General features: G+C 42.2%; 1 protein-coding gene and 1 long non-coding RNA gene across 4 annotated transcripts in view; both read right to left on the reverse strand.

Annotated features, from left to right (window-relative positions):
• LOC128312104 (uncharacterized) overlaps positions 1-2,747 on the reverse strand; it is a 20,478-nt gene extending 17,731 nt beyond the window's left edge. Inside the window, exon 1 of the long non-coding RNA XR_008290938.1 lies at positions 1-2,747. This exon is cut by the window's left edge and continues 6,657 nt beyond it. This is a non-coding gene — a long non-coding RNA (uncharacterized LOC128312104).
• The window catches only part of PBX3 (PBX homeobox 3), a 219,018-nt gene extending 207,741 nt beyond the window's left edge, over positions 1-11,277 (reverse strand). Inside the window, exons 1-2 of one of the 3 annotated variants that reach the window (XM_027035125.2) lie at positions 10,985-11,277; positions 9,972-10,045 (exon numbers count right to left, since the gene is read on the reverse strand). In XM_027035125.2, coding sequence (XP_026890926.1) covers positions 9,972-10,045; positions 10,985-11,184 — 274 coding nt within the window. In that variant the 5' untranslated portion in view covers positions 11,185-11,277. Of the gene's footprint in view, positions 1-9,971; positions 10,046-10,322; positions 10,454-10,984 lie in introns of those variants that run through there. The other 2 variants (XM_027035127.2, XM_027035126.2) reach the window with 2 other exon arrangements.
• Positions 11,278-26,273: the final 14,996 nt, after the last annotated feature.

Here is a 26,273-nt window from a genome sequence, read left to right on the forward strand (position 1 = left end):
TCTAGAAAACCCTCTTACATTTAAGCCAGTATTTTGTAAAGTATTAGAAATTTAAGAGTGACAAAATAATCACAGTAGCTAAAAAGCCATAAGGATAATCAGTCAAAAAGAGAATTGGTTTAATGTTAGAAACTACAACATCATTAGCCTGATTAAACCAAATGGAAGAAATGTTTCCTTCTTTGAACATAAAATGTCATACATTTAGGTAAATCAGAATCAGCTCATGTAACACATTAACAAAATAGAATTTATGTTTATAGAGTCCATCATCTCATTTCCAGACATTCCATTCCTATACATGATCACCGTCAAAAGGTCAAGAACCAAGAAGTCAATAAGTTCCCAAGGATATCCTCAATATCACATCACTGCTCTAACAAGTGGTGAGCAAGAAGAAATTCAGTCAAGTCAAACACCCACACCCCATACACAGTTAAAAGAATTTCCTTCATTTTTTCCCTCTACTGATTCCAACAAAGAAATATGACGAGAAAAACTGGAGGGTTCTCACTTATTTGAATAACAAGTGAAAATCTAAAAATATCTTCACTGTATGTTATTACCAACTGTATCACTGGGTTTTATAGTGACAGCCCTGTGCTATAATTTCTGAGAAAACCTCTACATAAAGCTCCATAAACCCAACCATTCCTGTAATGTATCGCCTTATCTAGCACACAATCATTTCAAACACAACTTTTCATGTTAGTATAATTTGTTCAAAAATGGTAATAAATACATCCATGAAGCCAGACAAATCATTGCACAATCTATTGTAACTTGTTCTTACCCGTACTGACAGTTAATCCTAAACCTAAGATTCAATGTAAAAGAAAAATAAAATAGTCCAATATTACTTGGTTTAATTAAAGATATTCATTATACACATACCTTTTAATGGACAGACGCTCCCAATCAACATTATAAATAATCTGGGCCAACTGCAGAGTAATGTCTGTGAACAATTATCACAAAACTAAAACATGGATAGCTGTCAGTTGGTGGCAGAGTTCTTGCTTTCATAATAAATATAAAATCAATTTCCTGTTCTAGTTCCTATTCCAAGTTGAAAATGATATATCTGACTATGAATTCCAACTACCTTCATCCTTAGTGTTGTTTTTTTTTTTTTTTTGAAAGAAGTGGGGGGCGGGGGGGAAGAAACTTATGACACCACCTAAGTCAATTCTTCTTCATTTGAGGACACTAATATAGTAAAGGTTTCTACAGAACATCACATACAAGCTTTCCATTTCCCTTATATACATATTTTTAAATGTAGTGATTCCCCCCCCCCCCATCAAATGCCAGTCAAGTTATTTCAGGAGTCCCTCTCAATAATTTCTCTATAAATTCCTACAGGCAAGGCTTTGTATGTGTGAAAGCCTGTAGAAACCTTTTATTTTAAAAAAAATAATACTAATATGCAATTTCAAAAGCTTTTTGTTCCCATTTCAATCAAAAATAACTTCCTATGCTTTAAATGAAATTTTGCAAGTAATCATAGACTAATGAGGATTCATTGGTTTAACTAGTTCAGGGAGTGTGAGAAGGGAATGAGAATTTAAAGGAAGCAAGTTATTTCATTTAGAAGAGCAGCTAATATGTAGGTACACTAAGTCCTCTTCACTGAGAAATGTAATTGGGACTTTTGTCTCAGGAGAGACTCTCATTGCCCTCTCTGTGTGCACATTCCTAACTCCCATTAACATTAACAGGCACCACACATGCACACCGAGGAGATGCCAGCCTTGGTAGTGAGTATGCACGGCAGCTGTGGTGACTAAATAATCCATATGGCTCTAAAGAGAAGTTATGGTTTACTGGGTCTAGAGTCATAGCCACAGTGGTGGAATTCAGACACCAGAACCAAACCTCAATATAAATGTTTTATCCAAACTCTGTCCTATCTAACCACACCCTGGTAGCAGGGCAGAGTTTTGCAATTCTACTTCTAGCAATGGTTTACAACAGGTAAAAAAGTTCCACATTGGAGGAAATCTTAAATTTTTCATAGGCCCAGAGAAGTTCTGTCTTTCTTGCAATCCACCATTCCAATCACAGTATTCATTCATGGAATCTCCCAACAAAATACACAAGATCACATAGTGGCTTTACAGACAGAAATATCGGAGGCCTGCCTTAAATCACCAAAGTCAGCAAAATCAGAATCAAGGACAAAACTCAACCTCCAACATGAAAATCAAATAATGTGGTGATCTTACACAACAGATATATGCTGACATGTAAATGCTACAGGTGTGTGAAGTGCAGAGCATAACCACTTATGCTAACTGTTTCAGCTTTTAGGTACCGAAGCCATAGTCTTAATGCTCATTTAACATAGTTTCCCGAAGCCCAAGTCAACTATTTATTCTTTCTTTCCCTCATAAAGGAAAGATTCTTGTGAAGTTCAGTTTAGTGAAGACTGCTGCACGAGCGCGCACACACGTTTACACTCTGAAAAGAAGTGATAACAGTTACTAGTCATGTTGCTGAAATTAGGCTTTAGAAAAAAGACTAGATGACACAAAATTCTTAGTATACTTTCATATAGAGAGAGTACAATAAACACTTCTTTGTATCTCCAATTAGGTCAATTAATATTCAGAAAAATTCTGTAACACCACGTTTCAATAATCATAAGAGGGGAGAAAATACACTGATGTTCTAGAAGCTTCTCTAGACCTTTCAATCAATTTTATTTATATGCAAAACCAAGAGAACCTAAAAAAAAAAACAACAACCCCAAACCCCCCCCCCCCAAAAAAAAAACAAAGCTCCTCCTGATGCTAAAGCTCTCAATTTACTGACAGGCAAATGGCTTCATGCTGCCACTTAATCTCATTTCTTGCATAATGCCCTCTAATTAGCATATCAAAGTGAATTAATACTTCTAGGGCATTAGCAATGGGGAAATCTGCTCCAGGCTCACAATAGCAGTTAAGAGAGAGCCAAGAAATCCTCAAAAACACCACAAACCACTTTGCATTGCAAAACTGTTCAATTTATTTATCCTCTCTCTCTAAACACTTTTACCGCACACTGTTTTACTACTGTTCACCAAACAAAATGATAATTGCCAAAGTTACCAGCATCTGTAATGCCTGTTTAGAATCTTAATTTAGATTATGTTGCAGATAATTTCTATATGCAACCATTTGTTCTATTATAAATGTTAATATAGAGACAGTGGAAATGTTGACATTCTCAATTAGTTAATTTGAATTTGAAATAAAATTTTATGGGATTTTAAAATTTATGAATTTTTTTAATGTAAAAAGCCACCTGCTGGACTCTGATGCCTAAGAAATGTGCTTTGAAAACTGATGTATCACATAAAACAAAACAAACACACAAAAAAAATCATTTTGCCATAACATATGTTGAGTCTCCCAAATAATGGTTTAAACATCATGAGGAATCATCAGCCTTAAAAGGCTTACAATGTATACCAAGTCCTCATTAATATGATCACACAAAAAGGGTTAGTGTTCAAAATAGCGTAACATTTTTAAAGCAAACTGAAGGAAAAAAAGAAGTACAAAACTTTTAACAATTATTTTTATCCATACTTAATTTTAATTGTTTTCAGTCCTAATCAGCTACTATCATATAGTCAGTCCAAAAAAAAAAAAATACTATGCCAATTCAACTTAAAACGTTCTATCACACCAATTTTTTGCTAGACATACACTCAAATTTAGTACCAAAGCAAACTACTGTTACCGTCAAAACTACAAACATATTATACTTATGGACTACGTCTACAAAAAAATAAAGAAGAGATTCTGGTTACTATTCTACCTACAACAGCAATAATTAGAATTAAGTTTGAAGATTATTGAAATTTGTTTTCTAACATGTTCTGTGTCTGATGGCATAAAAACGATAGTTTTTCAGTGACCTGTTCAAGCATTACTTATTCATTTATGTGCTAAGTATAACAACACTATCACCTAGCTGTGATAGCAATTTGTTTAATTAGCTTCTATAACTTTGTAAAAAAAATCTGAGAGCCAGGTCTGGAAAACTTCGGCCAACTTACACTACACAGTGATGTAAATTATTTACTCTCTTCATACTTAAAGACTCAAATGGCCTATGAAGTAGAGCAATGCTTGAAAAGGTCAACATGGAAAGGGTGGTGTGCGAGCTTTGTTAGTCAGTTACTACCTAAATCATGCTGATCACACTGATAAATGGCTAAAACACAAGCCTGCTGAGAAAACAAATAAAACATTATTCTCACAGTGTCAATATTGAAATAATAAATACCTAAAGATGTCCACATGTACATGAATAGAGGAAAAAGAGTCTAAAATCTTTATTTAACTTGATGTGTTTGTGCTGACATTTTAAGTATTTATTCTGAATAGATACCTCAGTGGTATGAGTATAAAATAAAGTGGTGACTGATTTAGGGTGTGGTTCATGAAATGTGGTTTCAATTCTTTATAACCATACTTCATATAACAGAACTTCATCCTGTACAATGCCACCATAAAGTATCAAAATATAAATAATCAAAATGAAATGTTAAACTTAAATCTGTCTTGTAAATAGCCTCTTACAAAATTTATAAATTGAAATCTAAAAATACAAATGAAATTAATTAAAAGGGAAAGAATCACAGCATGAAAGATGTACACAGATACATTTTATGAGAGCCGATGAAACAATATGCTCTTTGGGGAAAATCAGGGCTTCCTTTGCCACCGTATTAATACACTTCTGATTAGGAATAAAATTATGTAAATTAATAAAGTAACACAGTAGAGTCCCAAGTAAAAGACCAAAACTACACAAATCTGTAATAAAATGAACTCTACTAAAACTAAGGCATGAAAGAATTACTTGTACAGATCAAGTTAGTATTGACAAGAAGGTTCAATATATTTTTATAGGGAAGAAGAAAAAAGAGTTGGAAGATATTCCCATATTAAGATAATACAATACTTGATCATGAAGTTCTAAACTAGTATGGTAGTTGGATTTTTTTTCTAGGTTTTCTACGAATATATTGCATGTGTTATCTTAAAAGGAAGAGAGAGGAAAAGTAAGTTAGAAAAACAACAGTCTTTTACATCTTCCCTCAATACCTTCTTAAAAGCTATGGTGAGTTATACATACAAATCTATAAAAATAGATAAAATTCAATAAAAATATTCTTAAATTACTTTAAGGAAAGATTGGTGATAAAGTGATAATTAATGACATTTCTAAGATATACTGATTTTATATTTTTTTCCTGTTTAGTCATTTAATATTTCCAATGTAAACAAGACATAACATGTCAAAAATTGATATGAAATTTAAAATGTTAACAGTCCATTAAAATTGGCTTCCAAATAATCCTAAAAGGGTGGGAGTTACAGAGAAAACAAGATTGGCCAAGTGTTGCTAACTGCTGAAAGTGGGCGATTAGTTCATGGGGGTTCGAGTTTCTCTTCTCTCTACATGTTTTTCATGTTTCCACTTGTCCATAATAAAAAGTTTTTTACAACTGGAAAATAAGTTCATTAAAATACAAGAATGAATCATGTATGGAACAGTGCATTTGCTTTTAAAAGTCTGGAACAGATAATGATAATTATATTGGAAATACTGCAAAAGTAACTTAAAAGAACATATGCAATATATACAATAACATTTATTCTCATATATAACAGTTTTCACCTTTCCTATTAAATTTTCACTTCATGGAATATTTGGTTTTTATACATTGGGAATTAAAGAATTACAGGGCACTGTGCAATGAAAAATGAACACATTTTATACTGAATCATTAAAAAAAAAAGAAAACAGAAAAAAGAAGATTCCAATAAGTCTCGAAGCCTGTAGGGTCAGAATTAAATGGAGAGGTATTCACTGAGTTCCCTGCTCTGTCCTTGAAACCTAGCCACACTGATAACACTAAAGATAAAAGGTTTAATCACATATATATCATATCCTAAAGGCATATAAAAACTCACATAACAAGCTACATTCTTAAATCCAGTTTTGATATCTAAAATTCTTATGACTCCTTCTGGGGGAGGAGGGTCCTTCAAAAGTAAAGCATTTTTAATAGTCATTTTCTTCTTCTCCTTAAACATAAAAAATACTTCAACCAGCCCAACCAGCCAAGCAGGCCTTTCTCTTCCCCTGCGGACACCTCCTGCAGTAGAGAAGTTCATTAAGTTTTATGATCTTCCCAAGTCAGTCCTGCTTATAAGCCTCACAAAGGCCACAAATCTGGCAAACCATCATGTATGCCATTAGACATTACTAGTAAATGAACGCTATTTAGGGTTTGTGGTGGCAATAAATCAGAGTTTGGTTGGCAGCTATCAACATAGAATATTTTAACCTACCATTTAGAAAGGAAAAGGTTGTGATGTTGTTTTTTTTTTAGTACAATTTTTTTTTCACAGTATGCTTCAGTTATATACTAAAATGTTGGATTTTCATTAAAATTTCTTAAAAATACATTTCTTTCTCAAAAAGAACCATTTTGTTCATTTGAACTCTCATAATTAAAGGTTTGGGAAAGGAGGCAGATTTGTGAGGATGGAATATTTTCACAAAGAAAAGTACTTCAATAATCAAGATTAAGGTGGCCAAAAAGATGTGAGGGAATGCACCAAAAGAAGTATGTAGATGAGGAGACCTCAGAGCATCAGGAATATTTAAGAAGAGATAGATGGTAAAATATGGCTAAAAAGTAATTAAGAGGAAAATCTCAACATATATCTATAACTCTCTCGCTAGTTGCTTAGTTTAAAATAGACAAATATGTTGATTTTAAAGTCTATGACTCTTCAGTTGCTTTCAAAATGCATAAATATCACAATTCAACTAGTGATGACGTTTCTACCCCAAAATAATTGTATGATGAATTTTACAAAAGAATACATTTTCAAGAAAAAGCAAGCATCTCATAGTAAAAGTATACTTTCCCTACCTCTGAACAAGAAAATAATATAATTGTGGTAGATTACCCATTTATCTGTCAGAAAGGAAAAATACCTTTTCATATGTGATAGGAGAGAAAAAAGATGTTTCCAACTAAATCCCTCATGTGCATCGGAACTGGCTGTGTTCACTGCCTGATCAGAAACCTCAAAACCTACTGGCAGATCTATAAATACATGGAATTTTTTTAAAGAAATGATTTTGTCTTATTTTAGGAGAAGCACAACTGAAATGACATTATCCACTGAAGTGACAGTTCCCCCCCACCTCCCCACCAGACAACCACCCCCTACCCCTCCATTATGCAGAATAGAGTCATCACATAATGTTCCGGTTTCTGTTACAAATGACTAGGTAAACTTTCTCCAGATTACACAGAATTAATCTCTGGATACTGTATCATTAGATTAAATAAAATAATCTACAGAAAAAACATTATGCAATACACATATATTCTATAATGCTTATTTTATAAGTTCATGATGTTTCCAAAGCCTATCTGTGGGAACAGATGTGGGGAGGAAGGGGGGAGGCCTGAAATTTGCTGCCCTGCTTTCTTTGCTTTGGTAACACTAATGTCTACACAGATGTTTTATTTCAAATCAAGGATACTGGGTCCAGCGTCCCTGTCTCCTTCTAAGACTACTTTTGGAGGGTGAGGTGGAGCTATGGGTAGTAAGGGAGAAAGGAGAGGAGAGAAAGAGCTTCACCCCCATCAATCATTCGGTACTTAAATCCCAGCCCTCTCGAGCTTAGAGAGGCAGGCAGGAAGATGCCTCTGCCCAGACAGCCGCCTTTACTCTTTGTTGGCTGTTGGCTTTTTACAAAAGAGATAACGTGCAAACTTGAATATGCCGGCCAAAGCATAAAAAGAGGATCTAATTTACAAGTTATCACTGAAAGCCTCAGAAACAATTTTCAAAAGACAAAAATTTCCTTTGTCAGCTACCTCTTGCTTCTTAAATAGCAAGAGCCCTACCAAAGCTCTCTCTGCCAGTAATCCCAGACTCTGAAAAGACTTGTTTCTTTTTCGTAACTCACCTTTGACATGAGGCTGACTATACTTTCCTTTCAGAATGGTGTAACTAAGTCTTGTGCAAATAAGCAACTAGAGGACTTATGCCTCCTAATTGAATTCTGCCTGCTGCTAAATGTCTAAACAAGAAAAGCAGTTTGCTGGGTTTGGTTCTCAAGCTGGCTAGGCCAAAACTTTAAAAAGGCCAAAAAAAAAAAAAAAAAAAGATAAATACATACATACATACATACATACATACATACACACAAATAACGAGAGGGGGTGATAGGGGAAGAATATCAATCCCCTCTCCCTAGTAATATAATGCCCTGTGAGTTGAATCAATCTTAATATTCACAACATAGTCAATACCCCAGTGCTTAGCTGTCAGCAGAAACTGAAGTGGAGCCCTGATAGCAAGAAAATCCTTGGACATTAAGCAACATAATTTACTGAGAATTGTACACTTTCAGGCTTCTAAACTAAAAATCTTCAAGATTTAATGTTTGGTGTCTTATTTTATAGTCAGATAAAAATTATCTACCATTTTAAATCACATTGCTTGCTAAAAGATGGCTAAAAATCAACACACAGTAAAAGTTAGGAATTTAAAATGGCTGTGGTTTTCAAAATGTAAAATATACCTTAAAAGGGATCGCTCAACATTTACAAACCATGAATACTATGTGAATGAAAAGGAGGAAAACTATCTTTAAGGATCTCAATATTTTCTGTTACTTATGGTCTTAGCATATATTTTAAAAGGTGGCAAAAACCCATCATCTTCTCTTGATTACTTTTAGAATCAGAATAGCATTGCAGAGTGAAAAATCTGTTTAAAAGGAGGGCAACTCTCCTACCAACAAACAAGTATATTTTGTGTGCTATTATTTGTACACTTGATTTAAACACAATGACATTTAATCTTTTAAACAGCATCATTTGGATATTGCTATATCCTGAACTTTTAACTTTCTCTTCTTTGCCTGAAGTTAAAAAAAGCAACTTTATAAACCATATAGCCAACACACACACACACACACACACACACACACACACACACACACCCCAACAGTAAAGCTTGTTTAATGCACTTATTTGCCATATACAGGGCAGATAATGCCAAATTGGAACTAAAACATCTAGATTAAATTTCCAATTCCATTTGAGTCACAACTACCACCTCAAGACTAAAATACCCTTAATTTTAAAAAGTCTAACAAGAAAATTAAATTGAAGCGAATTGCCAGAAATTTGTTTAAGGTGTTCTTGTAGCTTTTATTTCAGCACTTCTGCAAAACCTGTCTTCTCCTGCATTCCCTGCCTTGGACACTTCAAAAATTGTTTAATCTGCAACTGTGAACCTTTTTCTACTTTACAAAATATATTAAACATATTTACAGTGTAATGACTTCAAGCATAAAATTTAATGAAAGTACTAATAGATGTAATACATTGAACATGCCTAAACACATCATTACCCTTTCTGGGTCCTTAAAAGTAGCCTTCCCAACTAAAACACTAAGTCAAACATCCTACTGGAGTCCGTTCAATTGAGTCTATTCTTCTATTTGTGGAGCTGAAGCTTAGGGCTGTCTAAGTAAAACAAAGTTCGGGCGATGCTTCTCCCGGGGACTCGGTCCCTGGCATCCAGTCTCCCGTTGCTCCTTTTAAAAACTGACACACAAACGAGGCGAAAGGAGCGGGAGAGGGCGGCTGGTGCTCTGGGCCCCCTCCCAGCCCGCAGCCAGGGGCGGCCGCCTGGGGACAGCGACCCAGCCCCGTCCGCATCTACACTTCATTTTATACCAGGAGCGGAATTGAGAAATCGACTCCAGATTTATTGCAGTTTTTTCTCAAGACCAGGAGGTGGGAAGCAGAGAATGATCAAAGATGGCGGTGCCCAAAAGCAGCAGCTCTCAACTGGAGAGTGGAAGGAGTAGCTCTGACCCCACCTCGGGGGTCTCCAGGCCCACTGTGGGGCGCAGCCTCTTACCTGTTTTCTCTTTGATCTCACACAGGACGCTGAAGAGCGCGGGTTTCATTCTGTGACAGTTCAGGGCATGTTTCCTAAAAAACAAATAGCAAAACACAAAGGTATTAGCATCACCTATGGAATAATATGGCGCCTTCCTTTAAGTTAGACCCAAGATTTAATTCCGGCCCTCTATTTTGGAAGGCTCCTTGGAACCACGGCAAGTCAACAGAAACTCAAGTTGACTAGTTCGCGACAGCCCGCAAGCTCCGGCGGCTAAAGCTCCAGCCCGAACGAGGCGCGACCCATCTGCCCGGCAGGCAGCAGCCTCGGCGACCGCAGGGCGCGAACCCGCGCGGGGAGCCTGGATACCCCGGCAGACGGCGGCGACCCGGGGGAGGGGACGGCGCGGCGGGGCTCCCGCGTCAGCCCTCCACAGGAGGAGCGGGCGCGGCGCGGGCGCCCGGCCGACTGCGGCGAGCGGGCGGTGACAGCTCGGCAAAGTTTGCGAGGCGGCCCTCCCTTCCCCGAGAACTTGGCCGCCCGCACCCGGACCCGCCAGGGAACCGCCCATCGCCCCGCGCCCGCCCGGCTGGGGCGGCCGCCCGCACAGCGAGGGCGTCCCGCGGCCAGTGGAGCCCTGCACCGCGACTCCCGGCCGGAGGAGAAAGTTGCACTTCCCGCAAGTGCGGCCCCGGGCCCTCTTGGCGCGGCGTGCACGGGGTCCAGGCGGGAGGTTTGAATCCGTGGGAGGGGGCCGGGCTGCCAGAGGGCCAGGCGAGGGAGGGCGAGAAAACCACAAAATCCGCGTGGCACCAAGTCCGTCCCAAGCCCCGAGAGCAACTTTGCCGACTCCCGCCCGCGTCGAGGGGTGAGGGCAAGTCCCCCCGAGGCCCGGGCGGGCGGGCGATTTGCGGAGAAAGTTCCCTGCCCGGGGCTGAGGCCCCTGCCCCGGGCGCCACCCCGGGCCGCGACTCGGCCGCGGGCCCGGCTCCCGCACACACACAAAAGATGCTTAATGAGACGACACCAACTTTGCTTGCGCCTCGTCCAAGCTCTGGTCGGTGATGGTCATGATCTGGTGGAGGATGTCGCCGATGTCCTGCTTCCTGCCGTCGCCGTCCGCCCCTTCGTGGCCGTGCGGGGGAGGCGGCAGGGCCATGCCCCCCTGCACCGAGTGGCCGGCCAGGTTCACCCCGGCCAGAGTCTGCAGCATCCTGGATTGATCGTCCATCCCGCCGCGCGCGGGCGGGAGCGGGCGGCGGCGGCGGCTGAGGCGGCTGAGGCGGCGGCGGCGGCGGCGGCGGCGGCGGCGACGAGGGAGGAGAAGAAAAGAGGGGGAGGGGGAGGGGGAGGCGGCCGCGCGCTCCCCGCCCGCGCGGGGAGGGGGCGGCCCGGCCGGCGGGGCCCGCGGCTGAGGCGGTGCGGACGGGCGCCCGGCTCCGGCTTCCGCCCCCGCCGAAGCTCAGGCGAAGCGCCGGGCGGAAGCGCCGGGCTCCGCGGCGGTGGCGGAGGCGGAGGCAGCGGCGCCCGCTGCCCTCACGCGGCCGCCGCGCCGCCTCCTCGCCGCCGCGCGCCCCGCCGGGCGGCCCCGCGCAACTTGCTCCTCAGCGCCGGCCGAGTTGCCGGGACGCCCGCCGCCCCCCGCGCCAGCCTGCGCACTCCCCTCCCTCGGCCGCCGCCGCCGCCGCCGCCTCGGCCGGGCGGGATCCGAGCCCCGGCGGCCCCGGGGGAGGGAGCGGCGGCGGCAGGCGGCGGCGGAGGAGGAGGCCGGCGGGCGGGCCGAGAGGAGCGAAGGGGGCGGAGGAGGAAAGTTTGGGAGCAGGCGGGCCGGCGCAGCGGGGCGCGGAGCCCGATGGAGGGCCCCGGCGGGCCGCGCGCCGGGCGGACAGCAGATTGATGGGGCGGGAGAAGTCGCCGCCGCCACTGCCGGAGCCGCGCACCCTGCCAGCAGCCGCCGCGGACCGGGCTCGAAGGCCGTTCGGCTGAGGGATTGACAGGCTGCCAGTGCCACTCACTCACTGCGGCCCCGGCGCCCGGGGGGAGGGGCGGGGGCGAGAGGGAGGGCGGGGAGCGCTCCGCACGCTCCGCCCCCGAGGGCGGCGCGCGCGCTCATTGGGCTCTGCGCCTCCCGCCGCCGCCGCTGGTGCCGCCCCCGAATTACGGCCCGCCCCTCTGGCCTCTGAGCCCCAGCGCCCGAGAGCGCGGCACTGTGTCCTCACGCCTGGATGCGTCCTCCGCCCGCGGGTCTGGGTCCCCCCCACCCGGCCTGCAAACGCTGTACCCACACCCCAGCTCCTGATCCCTAGTGTTAGCAGTCATGAGTGCGAAGAGCTGTGCACGGGACACGGGGCAACTCGTTTCAAAGCCACCCATGTGCTTCCCGGCAGCTCCGCGAGCTTCACGCCTTGGACAGCGCCTGGTACACTTTCCCGCTCTTCCCGTCGGGAGGTGGTACCCTCAGGGTTCCGGCCGCCAGTCCCAGGCCAATCGCATTACGCTAGGAACCGAACGGGGCGGGACAGAGGCAAGAAAGAGCTGTCGCAATTGGAGCGTTCGAAATGTCCTGGGCAGAGGCGGGGAAGCTGCGGATGGTGGCCCCGCCCCGCCCCCCGCGATCACCATAGTAACAGAGAGGGCGCTGCTCCGAGTTGGGCCCGCGCTCCGGCCTTGGGCTGTTCCTCAAGAGGTGACCAGGTAAGGTGGTGGCCTGTTGTCCCGCATGCTTGATGTCTGCTTTGAGCGGATCCGAATGCCATACACTCTCTTGAAAGGGGAGCAAATGAAAATATGTCAGAGGGAACTGTCTCGGGGAGGAGGGAAAGGGCCTGACATCCAGGACCAATTCAAGCCTTACAACACTTCACATACTCTGCAATTCTTGGTAATCCAGGGATTACTCCTTTGGCAGAGTTTGCTTTCAGCTGCCTCCAGATGGACCAAAGCTGCAAAAACGAGCTCTTTATTACAAAGATATGTTTACTTAAGGATAGACTAGATTTCACTCATCAACTTACCCCATCACCATGAGTCATTTAATGGTGGGGTTCCCAGCCACAGATTTGCATATCCATAACGCCTTTTCTTCCATTGTTCTCTGTCTACAAATAGCTAAAACCGCACATTATTTAGGGATCTAGATTTCAGCCGCTTGTGGACGCTTGAGCTTTCTTGTAACCTGATTTCCCAAAAGGCTTCAACATGTTTTCTCCATTTGAGTTTCGCGGAGCTCATCGTAAATGGGTTCTTTGGTTAGGTGTTTCTGAAAAGTCTTGTTCATTCCCCAAACTCAGTAAGCTGTCTTATCTGAAACCAAAAATAGGGGTATGAGATATGAAAAATGGCTCTTACTCTGCAGGGTTTAATGTAGGACAAGCAGTTCTTTACATGCCAGATGGATTCTTGGAATGAAGCAGGCTACTCGGTTCCAGGTTCCTTCCTTCATATGTTGTGTGTACTTTTAAATACTCCCCCCTGCAAAGCTAATAGCTAACCTTATAGTTAGGCAAGCTAAAATCTTTACAAACTGCACAGCTGCTGGAGAGGGAGTTCCAAATAATCCACTCTGCTTACTTACTTCCAAAGAAGCCCCCTCATGTTCATTAATATTCTCTGCTCTTCTATAGCCCATTCATATGTCAAGTTTCTGATTCTTCTTTCAAGCCCCCATTATGGGTTACTCATAGACATCATTGATTGGGCTTTCTCTTTATTCTTCACTTGTTTTTCAAAGCTGTCACCAAATCCTTATGCATTTTTTGCATAATGGAACAAGAGCAAGCAGCCAATCTTTCGTTAATTTTCCAATGCTGAAGATGTAAAACCACAGAATTCTGTCTGAAAGATGCCTTAACTTCTAAATTCCTTCCAGTTCTAAAATTCATTGATCCTGTGACTCACTATCAGGCCACCTTCCTGCCCTTCTTCTAGGCTCATAATCTTGACTAATCAGTCATGAGGATGAAGCTAATTAGCAATGGGGATTTATGGTTATTTCTAGCCCACTCCAAACAGTGAGTTATGTAAGCAAAGCAACATATATAAAAATGTAAATAAAATTAAAGAAACACTTAAGCAAATAAAGGCAATTGGGAACTATGGGCTATGTAAACAAACTGGAACATAAAAACATAAATTAGAATTAAGAAAACAGTTAAGCAAATGCCAGCAATTAGGAATAAAACAACTTGTTAAATGTCTAGCCCCCGAAGCTATTTTATGGCACACACCTCTAAACCCATGGTCATTCAGTGATGTGGAAATTTGATATCATAATTCTGCATTAAGTGCTTGGATTAGATTGACCTTCTGCTTGGGAGACTTCTCTTTTTGTTACTGTCGATATGGGTTGCAGTAAAAGCTACAGGGTCCTAGCAAGGATTCCCTCATAGGTTCATTGACAATCACCATTGATTTAAATTGTAAATTCTTTTAGATTAATTTCCAAGCCCCAATAAACGGTGTCAATTAATTGCACATGTTCCAAGATCTTTTGTGCCTTTGCCAGTTTCTCGTGTAGGATGCTGCCTTGTCTCCGCTCAGCAATCTGAGTCACGTGGTTTGGTGCCTTCACAGATAATAGAATAGAGAACCTCCCTAAGTACCTGAATCCATCTTTGCTCTTTCTAAGGCAGTGATTATTAAAAAGTCAAGGGAAATGTAATTTAGTTTTGGTGAGTGTACATTCATGTAAAGTTAACAGTGACAAAATGGTGAAAACCAAGTAGGGGCTCTCACATATCCATCCTTCCCCATAGGTTTATATTAACATCACCATTGCCTCTGTCATCAATATAGTGATCATCACAGCAGATGCCATTATTGAGCACTCTCTCAGGGCGGGACACTATGCTCTGTGTTCCCCTTATTTCATCTTATTTCAGGCTCACAACAGCCTTATCTAGGTAAGGTTATTATTAAATAAGGAAACAGAATGAGAGAGGGTAAGGAACCTACACAATACCACAAAGCCAGTAAGTGCTGGACCTTGAATTCAAATCTTGATCTGTGTGGCTGCAAAGCCCACCCTATGAAACACTGTGGAAAAAAAAAAGTCATTTAATTAAGATTACTAAGTAAAAATCACAAGGCCTTGACAGGTGAACTGTAAATCAATGAAAATAATAATCAGTACCTAATAAAAAGAGAATGAACAACCCTGTTAGAGGAATCTGGATATCTTGGCAATGGAGAAGGGAAATGAAAACCAAAGCTCAGGCAGGCCATTCTTCCTGGCCATCTAGGACCCTGCCTGTTTCCCTGCCTTTCCTGCCATGCCTGCCTTCACTGATCTTCATCCGCTCTAACCTCTCAGAACATATTGCCTGACGTATGTAATTTATTACCATACTCAATAGTCCTGTGCTGTTTGCTCTCAATTCACCTGTTAGTTTTCTCATCTGGTTCATAAATATGTTTGGGCAAAGAATTTTGAGGTGTGACTATAACATGATTGATTTGACTTAAAACAAAACAAAACTTGGACATCTAAGAAAGATTAAACTTTTCCAAATTGTTGCTTTGGAGAAACTGACTAGATATTTACTTTCCAACACATCGTTGCTCCATCTCTCTAGAAATGACTCTTTTTTCTTTTATTTTGAGGGAGAAAGGGTACAAGTGGGGGAGGGACAGAGGCGGGGGAGAGAATCCCAAGCAGGCTCTGCACTGTCAGCACAGATCCTGAAGTGGGGCTTGGCACCACGAACTATGAGATTGTGACCCGAGCTGAGGTCAGATGCCCAAGTGACTGGGCCACCCAGGCGCCCCTAGAAACGACTCTTCAGAAGTGGTCTTTACAGTTGCTAGCAAATGTGACATGTGACAAATCATCACCTTCTGTGGATGTATTTGAGCAACCAAAGAGTCAGTGGGATAATAGTGCACCATTCTGCAATGAGGTCCTTAAAAGAGAATATTTACTGAAATACATAATTTCTGCAAAGTTTAGCAGAAAGCACCATTTCTTTGTCCTTCCATCTCTCATAGCACCTAGTATAATACAGTCTCATACACAGTGGGCACTTGGACCTGACACTGTCTGTTGCTCGCCCACATTTTTCCATGCTGATAGAACGGTGATTTTATTCCAATAGCAATGTGTTCAGTCTCAGTTATGGTCTAAATCAACTATGAACATCCTGCCCCCTGCCTTCTGTGTCTGTCAAGTAGATGATGGGATGACTTTCCTGATAAAAAATAAGGGACGGACATGGCTCTTCTCTCCTTCCTTGCCTCTTTCCACCTTTGAATGTGGTTCTCGTTCTGGAGCAGTGGTGGCAGCCATCTTGTCACAATGAGGTGACAACATGAGGATAAAGATCAACAGAGTTTAGTGGTTTATCTCTGTCTTCTCCCTCCTCCGAACCCATAATCCCAGTCTAATCGTGAGAAAAGCCCTAAACAAATTTCAGCCTAGGGATATTCTATAAAATAACTGACTAGTACTCCAAACTGTCAAGGTCACCAAAAACAAAGAATATCTAATAAACCCTCATAACCAAGAGGAGTCTGAGGAGCTATGACAACTAAATGTAAAGTGGTATCCTGGATTGGATTCTGGAACAGAAGAAGGGCATTAGGTAACAACTAAGGAAATCTGAATAAGCTATAGACATAAGTTAATAATAATGTATCACTATTGGTCCATTAATTGTAACAAATGTTCCATATTTTTTTTAATTTTTTTTTAACATTTATTTATTTTTGAGACAGAGAGAGACAGAGCATGAACGGGGGAGGGGCAGAGAGAGAGGGAGACACAGAATCGGAAGCAGGCTCCAGGCTCTGAGCCATCAGCCCAGAGCCTGACGCGGGGCTCGAACTCATGGACCACGAGATCATGACCTGAGCCAAAGTCGGACGCTTAACCGACTGAGCCACCCAGGCGCCCCACAAATGTTCCGTATTAACATAAGATGTTAATAATAGGGAAACAGGGTGGGAGGTATTAGAAAACTCTGTACTACTCAATTCTCTGTAAATATTCCAAAATAAAGCATTTATTAAAAACAAAAATAAACATGGCAAGTGGGGCAGAAAGACAGGAAAAGCCTAGGTGCCTTCAGGCATTGTTGACCATCTGAACAAAACCAGTAATTGCTTACTCCCAGATTCCTAGTTATGTGAGAAAATTTAATTCCTATTTTTAAGTTCCTATTGGTCTGGGTTTTTTGCTTCTTGCAGCAAAGCTGATCTAACACTATAATTACATAAAGAAATGATGGATGGAAGAACAGCCTAGCACAGTGCCTGGTATATAGTAGGAGCTCCTACAGGTAAGGAGATGTTATATTATGATGATGATGATGATGATGATAATAATAATAATAATAATAATAATAATAATAATAATGATAGCCTTATCTTTGTCCTGGATTCCTAGGAGGTGACTTCTAAAACCTTTGCAATTAAAAAAAATTTTTTTTTAATGTTTATTTTTGAGAGAGAGAGAGAAAGACAGAGCGCAAGCAGGGGAGGAGCAGAGAGAGAGACACACACAGAATCAGAAGCAGGCTCCAGGCTCTGAGCTGTCAGCATGTAGGGCTCGAACTCACCAGCCATGAGATCATGACCTGAGCCAAAGTTGGATGTTCAACCAACTGAGCCACCCAGGCGCCCTAAACCTTTGCAATTTCTTAAGTGAGAGGAGTGTCTCTTTTTTTCATGAGCCCCTTGGATCATACCTGAGTTTATGCTAACGAAAAGACTCAGGATAGGGACTGATCACCAGAAAGACCAACCACGTAATCAGAGGGTTGGGGCTCTGAGCCACTTCATTCTCCCAGGATGACAAGGGAGTTGAAGATTGAGTTCATTCATGTGGGCAATGAACCAGCCAATCATGCCTTTGTAATAAAGCCCTAATAAAAACTCGGGACACCAAAGCTCAGTGGATCTTCCTGGTTGGGGAACACACTGATATACCAGAAAAATGATGTGTTCTGACAACCCGGGGAGAGAGCACGGAAGCTCTGTGTTCAGGTCCCTCTTAGACCGTGACCTATGTGTCTCTTCATTTGACTGGTTCTGATTTAGATCCTTTATAATGAAACTGTAATCATAAGTGTAGTGCTTTTCAGAGTTCTGTGTCATTTAGTAAATTATTGAACCTTAAAGGGTCATGGGAATACCCAAGTTTGTTGCCAGTTGATTAGAAGTGCAGGTAGACTGGGGAACCTTGAACTTTGGCTGGCATCTAAGTGAAGGCAGTCTTATTGGGCTCTGTATTAATTATCTATTGCTGTGTAATAAATTACCCCCAAAACTTGTTGGCTTAAAACAACAAACATTTATTATCTTAGAGTTTCTGTGTGTTAGAAATTTGGAGCAGCTTAACTGGGTGCCACTGGCTTAAGGTCTCTCAGGAGACTGTAGTGAAGGTGACAGCTGGGGCTGCAGTCACCTCAAGGCTCATCAGGGGGAGGGCCCACTTCTCAGCTCACTCATCTGGCTGTCGCCAGGCCTCAGGTGCCCAATGGCTATTGGCCAGAGATACCTGTTCCTTGACCCATGGGCCTCTCTGGAACACAGCTCACAACATAGCAGCCAGCTCTGAAAAGGGTGAGAAAGCCAGAGAGCAAGAGAGAGCAAGCAAGATGGAGGTCAGTCTTTTTGTAACATAATCTCCTCAGTGACATTCTAGCACTTTGGCTGTGTTCTCTCTTAGAAAAAAGTTATTAAGTCCAACCCACACTCCAGGGGAGAGGATTATACAGAACATGCAAATCAGAAGATAAGGGTCACTGGGAGCTGTTATGGACTGAATATTTACACACACCCCCAAATTCATATCTTGAAGCCATAACCTTCATTGTGATAGCATTAGGAGGTATAACTTTAGGGGACTCAGTAGGTTCAGATGAGATCTTAAAGATAGAGACCCCGTGATGGGATTAGTGCTCTTATGAAAGGAGGAAGAGATACCAGAACTTCCTCTCTCTGCCTTGTCAGGATATAGTGAGGATATAGGATATAGGATATTGTCAGTCATCTGCAAGGGAAGAAGGCCCTTACCAGAGCCTGACCATTCTGGCACCCTGATCTCAGACTTCCTAGGCCCCAGCACTGTGAGAAGTAGATGTCTGTTGTTTAAACCACTCAGTCTGTGGTATTTTGTTATAGCAGCCCAATGTAAGATATGCATCTTTTTTTTTCTTTTTTTTTTTTTTTTTTTGGTCGAGATGCCTGTATTGATCCCGGGACCTCCTACAGGCAAAGATGGACATCATCCTGAAGGTAGCCCAACACATCTTCCAAATTTAATTCTCAGTGACAAATCTAATCATGGCATGATCGTTGCCCTCTTTCTTTCACTTATATTCCGTGGGATCTACCTTTGCAATGTGCTTCTTGGCCAGGCCTTCCAGGTCCTCCATAAACTATCCTAGTTCTATCTCTCCAGCCTTATTTCCCACTATTCTTTTTCATACATTCCATGTTGTAATCACCCCTATTGCCTCACACTTTCTGGCCTCGTGCCATTTGGTCCCGCTATTCCCTTCAACGGGAATGCACGCCCAAATCTTACCAATCTTCAAAAATGCTATTCAACTTCTTTCACATACTATGTCTCTATGGATGCTCAAAATAGCTCAAAAATTTTAAGACAAGTAATATGAACCCTACTTTATAGATCAGATTCAGAAAATAACAGCTGCTTACACTTACTGAGCACTTAGTTTGTGGCAGCCCTGTACTAACGGTTTCCCATACCTCATTGAGTTAAACCTTCATGACAACACTGTGAGTTGGGCATTAACGTCCCATTCATAGTTGGAGAAACCGAGACCTAAAAATGTCACATAACTTGACCAAGTTCACATGGCGGGTTAATGAACTACACTTCAAACAAGTCGTCTCGCTCAGCATCCTGGTAAATAACCCCCAGGCTTCACTGCCTTTGGAGTGGTTATGTCACTTGTCCAAGTCATACGTTATTAAGTGACAGTGGAATTGGGACTGGAGACTTCTGACCCTTTCCACCATATATGTTGCTTCCCTGGTTTAGTGTCACCTCAAGAGAGTCTTTTACAAGTCCTGAAAGGAAGAAAGTGCCTCATTTTTGAGTCCCCAGTATCACTTGGGTTCTTATAAATGTTACCTTTTTTTTTTTTTTTTTGATTGTGGTAAAATATACATAACTTATCATTTTAACCACTTTTAAGTGTCCAGCTCAGGGACATTAAGCACATTCACACTGATATGCAACCATTACCACCATTCTTCTTCAGAACTTTTTTCATCTTCCCAAACTAAAACCCTGTCCCCATTAAATACCAACTCCCCATTTCCTCCTTCCCCCAGCCCCAGGAGGTCACCATGCTATTTTCTGTCTCTGTGAATTCGATGGCTCTGGATGCCTCATATAAGTGGAATCGTACAGCATTTGTCATTTTGTGTCTGGCTTATTTCACTTAGCATCATGTCATCAAGTTTCCCCCATGTTCTAGCATGTATCAGAATCCTTTTCCTTTATAAGGCTGAGTAATATTTCATCATATGTGTGTATCATGTTTTGTTTATTCATTCATCCATTGATGGACATTTGGGCTGCTTCCACATTTTAGCAATTGTGAATAAGGTTGCTGTGAACACAGGTATCCATGCATTTGAATTGTATCTTAAATACTCTGTTCCTTGAAGAAAAGATCTTTTGACATTCAACACCTGAACAACACTTCATATATAATTGATGCTTAGAAAATATTTTGTCCAATAAATGAATAAATAGGGTATCAAAAAATCACTATCTTGAAACAAGGAATTTGCTTGTATTTGAAATGTGCTAAAAACTTCAGAGAAGGTCCAAATAGTTTCTGAAGAGTGTGCCTAGAGAGATTTTTTTTGCAACTGGCACATAAATCCAGAGTTTCATTTCTTAAAAACAAGTGGTCCCACAGTATATTTCTTTTTCTCTCTCTAGCTTCTTGTCAGCACTAGGTTCATCTCCTAGTCCTGTTTCTTTTCTAGGCCTAATAAAACTGATTTAAAGTAAAAGTTTCTTTAAGAATTATGCTCCAATATGCTGATCTGAAAATAAATTTTCCAAAATTATTTTTTTTTTTTACCCATAAGGGGACCATCAAAGATTTCTTGGTGATATTATTTCCTAAGAACTTATACACAGGTTATAAACTTGCTTCTGTCAGGAGCAACTCAATGATACTTTTGATTATCATCCATTTTGAATTTCTAGGTCAGATTTTAATGCCGAAACAATTAAAATGGACTCATAAGGCCTTCTCTTTTATTATTATGGGTAATAACTTTGTGTTACCAGGGAAAGTACTGATCAAGTGCATCTTTAAGATTTTATTTTTTAGAAACAAACTTGTGGATTATGTTCCTTATCATGTTCTTCCTACTATGTTACTGCTCATTAGTACAATAAGGTGGAAAGAGGAAAGGAGGTGAAACAAATAAATGATGCTTCACAAAACCATAAGATACAAGCAGAGAGGTTAGGTATTTGCTAAGATGAAATTTTATAATCCTTGGGAATTTTGGACAACTGTGATTTTTCATGGCAGTAAAAATCATGTTTTAGGTAGTTGCCCAGCATCAGATCCCACTTTCTTTTGAACTTCACACCTACCCCAATGAGTCTCCAAACCCACATTTCCTGCCCCAGGGCCCAACCCTCCTAGCCTTAGCTTATTGGACCAGGGATGAGCACTTGCCTAGAGCTAAACCAATCCACTTCTCTTCTGGGGATTTCCACTTGCACCTGGAAGACCCTGACTTGTTTGCTGGCAACTTGAACTGGGGACTTGTAACCTCCAGACCTCTGGGTCAGTCATGTTTAGTCAACTGCACAGGGAGAAGTAGAGAAAGCCACTTGTAAACAGAACATTTGGGGAAAGAAGAAAGGGTGTGGCCTGGAATGGGGTGGGGTTTGGGAGACTGTGGGCAGGGAGCTGGACAGCTCCCAAGGTTCTGAAGGCTTTCCAATTTCTGGTTCCTATGGTGTTTGAGAGTCATTCAAGAGCCCCAGTCTTGACTGGGCCACTACAACCAGCAGATGGTTTAATTTTGAATCACGTACGTATCTGCGTCAGGAGTTAGGGAAGAGGGTTAAGTCCGAGGTTCAAGCTGGGTGGTATCTGATCAGGGAGATCCTCAGGAATCTGGCTGGAAGAACTAGAGAAAAGCAGAGGCAGAGACACTGAGGGGAACTGGAGATTTGAGGAAAGGGGGATGAGTTCAGTTGTGCAAATGGAGCCTATGGAGACTGCAGAATGACCAGGGGTGATGTGCAGTGGGTGCTTGTGATTCCAAAGCTCAGGAGAGTGGTCTGAACCAGAAGGAGAGGTTTAGGAATTATTAACATCTCAATGGTATTAGCAGTCATGACAGTTAATGAGATCACACAGGGAGATTGTGAACAGTGAGACAAATGAGGGTCTGTGACAGAGCACCAATAATTTAGGGACAGATGGAGAACAAAGGAGCCAAATAGGACACTTGCGGTGGAAGAGAGACTAGGAAAGCATGGCAGCACAGAAACTAAGAGTGTTTTAAGGAGAGAGAGGTCAATAGATCAACTGAGTTCAGGTCTATGCGGTGTCCACTGGATTTAATGATATGAGCATTGGTGCCCTAGTGAGACTGTCTTAGTGGAGTTGGGGGGTGTGGTAGAAGCTTGATGGAGTCAACAGAGGAATGGAAGGTAGGAGATCTGCAGATGTGGGGAAGTGGGTGATTAATAGACAACTCTTTGGAGAAATTCAGCTGTCAAACAGAGGAGAGAAAGGGCAGGAGCTGGAGGGTGAGGTGGGGTTGGAGACTTTTAGGGGATCTGAAAGAGATTGAAAAATGTTACAATGCCCCACAGGTAGGAGCTTGCGGTACGAAAAACAGGGAGGTGAACCCCAACAAATAAAGCTCTGAGAAAGTAGAGATGCTGGGGTTCATGGCCAGGGTGATGCTGCCCTTGGTAACGATTCCTAAGGGAAAGGGGAAGAAAGCAGGAGGGAGCAGAGGGGGAGTCTGAGCTTCAGTGTAGCACTAATGACAGTCTCCGAGGACCCCCTGGGAACATCAGTGGCCCTGCAGAGTTGTCCCAAGTTGAAGCAAGAGGCACGGGCCTTTATGTTCGGCACTCACCAGTCATAGGATTCCAGCTTCCCTGCCAGGGAAGAGCATGACCTTGAGTGAGGTGGTTTTTCACAGGTGAGGCAATTCCTAAAGGGGCCTGACAGAAGAAGACCACCTCTAGATGGCACTCGCCACAACCAGGGCAACAAAACCCTTCAGTGAAGAGGGATCGGATTGGGGGAGCATGACAATTCCTCTCTTTTACCAAAAATATAAAGTTTAAGCTCCTTGACCCTATGTTCAACTCCCTCTATTGTCTGGCCTCTGCCCACCACTCTAGGCTTCTCATCCACCTTATAGTACAGCCCTACTCCTCACTTTGATCCCTCTGTGCCATGATTCTGATTTCTCTGAGTCTTCCTTCAGAATCTGTCTCAGATGTCGTTTTTGTGGGAATGCTTCCCTGATTCTCCCAGATAAAAGTAAATATCTTCCTTCACTCTCCTACCTTGTGTATATTTCTCTCTCTCTGTTTTGCACTTAATTACCCCATGTTGTCAGTTATCTCTTTCCCTGATTAGGCTATGAGCTCTCTGAGTGCAGGGACACTATGTGAATGATCTCAGTCTCCCCAGCCCCACATGCTGGGCATAGAGGAGGAACTGAGTTACCATTAGCTAAATGAATATGTGAATTAATTTGTGAATAGATGAATGAATTAATGAGCTGGCAGAATTTGGGCTTAGTGGGCACTAATCTGGAGGCCAGTGCCAGGGAGGGTCACTAGCCATCTAAACAATAATGCCCAATGGGCATGGTGAGCCCTAGTCTAACCCATCTTGAGTTGACAGCCAAGAGGTCTTCCCTGGTAGGTGCGAGCAGTAGGATGTCTGGATAAAACAATGATCCACAAAAGGAAGCAGCATTTTTGTTCTGAGAAGGAAGGAGAAGGAGGGTTGGAAAAGGGTAGTGAGATATTCTGTCTCAATGGAAATAAGGCTTCAGCTATTGGCCATGAGTGCAAAGATAGGTTATGGCCACAGAACCCTGGAGTAGTGTGGGCTGGCAGTGTGGGGCCCAGGTAAGAGCCTTGGAATAGGGTGTAATCCAGTACCAGTGGGTTTGGGAAAGGGAGGTGGCAGCAGGAGGACAAGTAGGTCCAGGACTCCCCAGGCACACTGCATGCTGGGCTCAGGAAGACAAATCCTAGGTTCATCAGATCCTGTTGGGTGTGGGGCTGGGTACTAATGAACCTGCTTGGGGTGGGGTCATTTCATGGTCTGGAAGGTTCTTCCTTCTCTACTTCCCTCCACAAATAATTGTTTTCTTCAAGTATTTTCTCATTTAATCCTCACACTACCCTTTAACACTGATATTTATTTTTTATTTAATAAACACTGATAGAGAACCAACCATGTGCCAGGCACTGTTCTTATTAACAAATATTAATGGATTTGATGTTTACAACAGCATTGTGAGGTCGATAGGTACTTTTATCCTGTTTTACAGTTGAGGAAATGAAAATCCAGGGATTGAGCTTACATAGCTAGCAGGTAAATGATTGTTTGCATTTTACACAACGTAGGGGTTTATTCATTCATTCACCAAGTAGTTACTGATAGCTTCCCTTGGAAGAGGCCCTGTGCTAGGCTGTATGATACAGTGCCAAATAAGCCGGGGGAAGTCCCAGCCTTCAAGATGCTCACAGTTTGGGTCTTGCATTCCATTCTGGTAAGGCTTGGTGATTGCAGATTCTTCATGGATGCTTCCTGCTTATCTGTCTAGAAATTCTTTGTCTTTAAGCCACCTTAAAGATAGAGATGTTACTCTCAAGCCCTCTGATCTGCTTCTCTGGCAAATACCTGGCTTGTTTCTACCCAGCTGGTTCTATATGAAGAAAGCACAACCCCAACTCTAGAAGTGAGTGGAATACGTGGTTTCCAGCCATATCTTCTCGGCTTTGTCCATACTGTCTCCTTCACTTGGAATGTGATCTCCAACAATTCATCCTTGCCAACCAACTTTGACAATAGCAGCTCTGAAGAGAGCTTCTTTGACTGTCTCTAGCCCTACTATGACAACGCATTCAGTGTATGCTTACTGAGGACACTCTCTTAATTCTCACATTGACATTAATTCTCACAACAATTCTGTGAGAAAGATCTTAGCATCTCCATATTATACATAAGAAAAACAAAGCTCAACAAAATGAAAGAACTTGCCCAAGGTCCCCTACCTAATAAGCAGCAGAGCTGGGATTTGAACCCATATCTGTCTGATTCTGAAGACCAAGCTGTGTTTTTTTCTTTTTTCTGTTCTCTTTATTTTATTGCGTTAGAAATTTATTTCCTTCACATATACAGAATATAAAACCTATCTTCACGATGAATTATGCCTCTCTGCTCTCATTTTTTCACACAAAAATTAATGACCACTTCCTGAAAAAAACGGAAATAAATCCAGAAGCCCACACCCTTAACCAGGGCCCTACACCAGTGCTACTTAAGCTTTTGTTTCTGGAATCCTTGGATATTCCACAATTATGCAGTTGCTTATGGTCTTCAGTTGTTTCATGTGTGAATTTCTTGTCTGCTCAGCTTGATTTTTATCTCCTGTGATGCACACAGTAAATGCATAATAAATGTTTGTTGAATGAATGGATTTTACATGTATCTTGCTGAAATATACGCAGCTCCGTTTGATTCACTAGAGTGGCATACCCGAACAAGAAATAATTTTTCTTAATGTGTCCCTTATAAATTGAACCCGACCATATTTGATTAATTTCACATCATGCATTTTTATTGCACCAATCACTCTGGTATCAGGTCATATTTATTTTAAAAACAGATTCACAAAGGGTGCTGGGCTGGAGTGACAGTGTAAATATGTTAATAATAAAAATAATACTAAAGATATTTTACTGGAAACTCTCGCATGCTAATGATGAGTAAGTGCATTCTACAGAAATATGTTTGATTTACAGTGCAATTAATTTCAAAAAGATTCAGATCCTATACCATATCTTCTATACTTAGATAATGAAAACTAAAAATGAATATTCAGGCCATAAAATCAGACGAACAAAAATCACCTTGAAGACCTTTAGCATTTTAGTTAGAACAATAGCCCAATCACTGAAAATGATGCCATTGTCGGATCAAACGTGTCCAGATTAGGCAGATCCTCCTGGGTAGCCGCAGCGATTTTGCACTGCGCAGACCATGCGTGCGCCCTGTACAGCCCTCACGATGCAAAACGCCACATATTATCCAGTGACCCAAG

This window comes from Acinonyx jubatus, chromosome D4 (genome assembly GCF_027475565.1).
Source record: "Acinonyx jubatus isolate Ajub_Pintada_27869175 chromosome D4, VMU_Ajub_asm_v1.0, whole genome shotgun sequence".
Lineage (NCBI taxonomy): Eukaryota > Metazoa > Chordata > Mammalia > Carnivora > Felidae > Acinonyx > Acinonyx jubatus.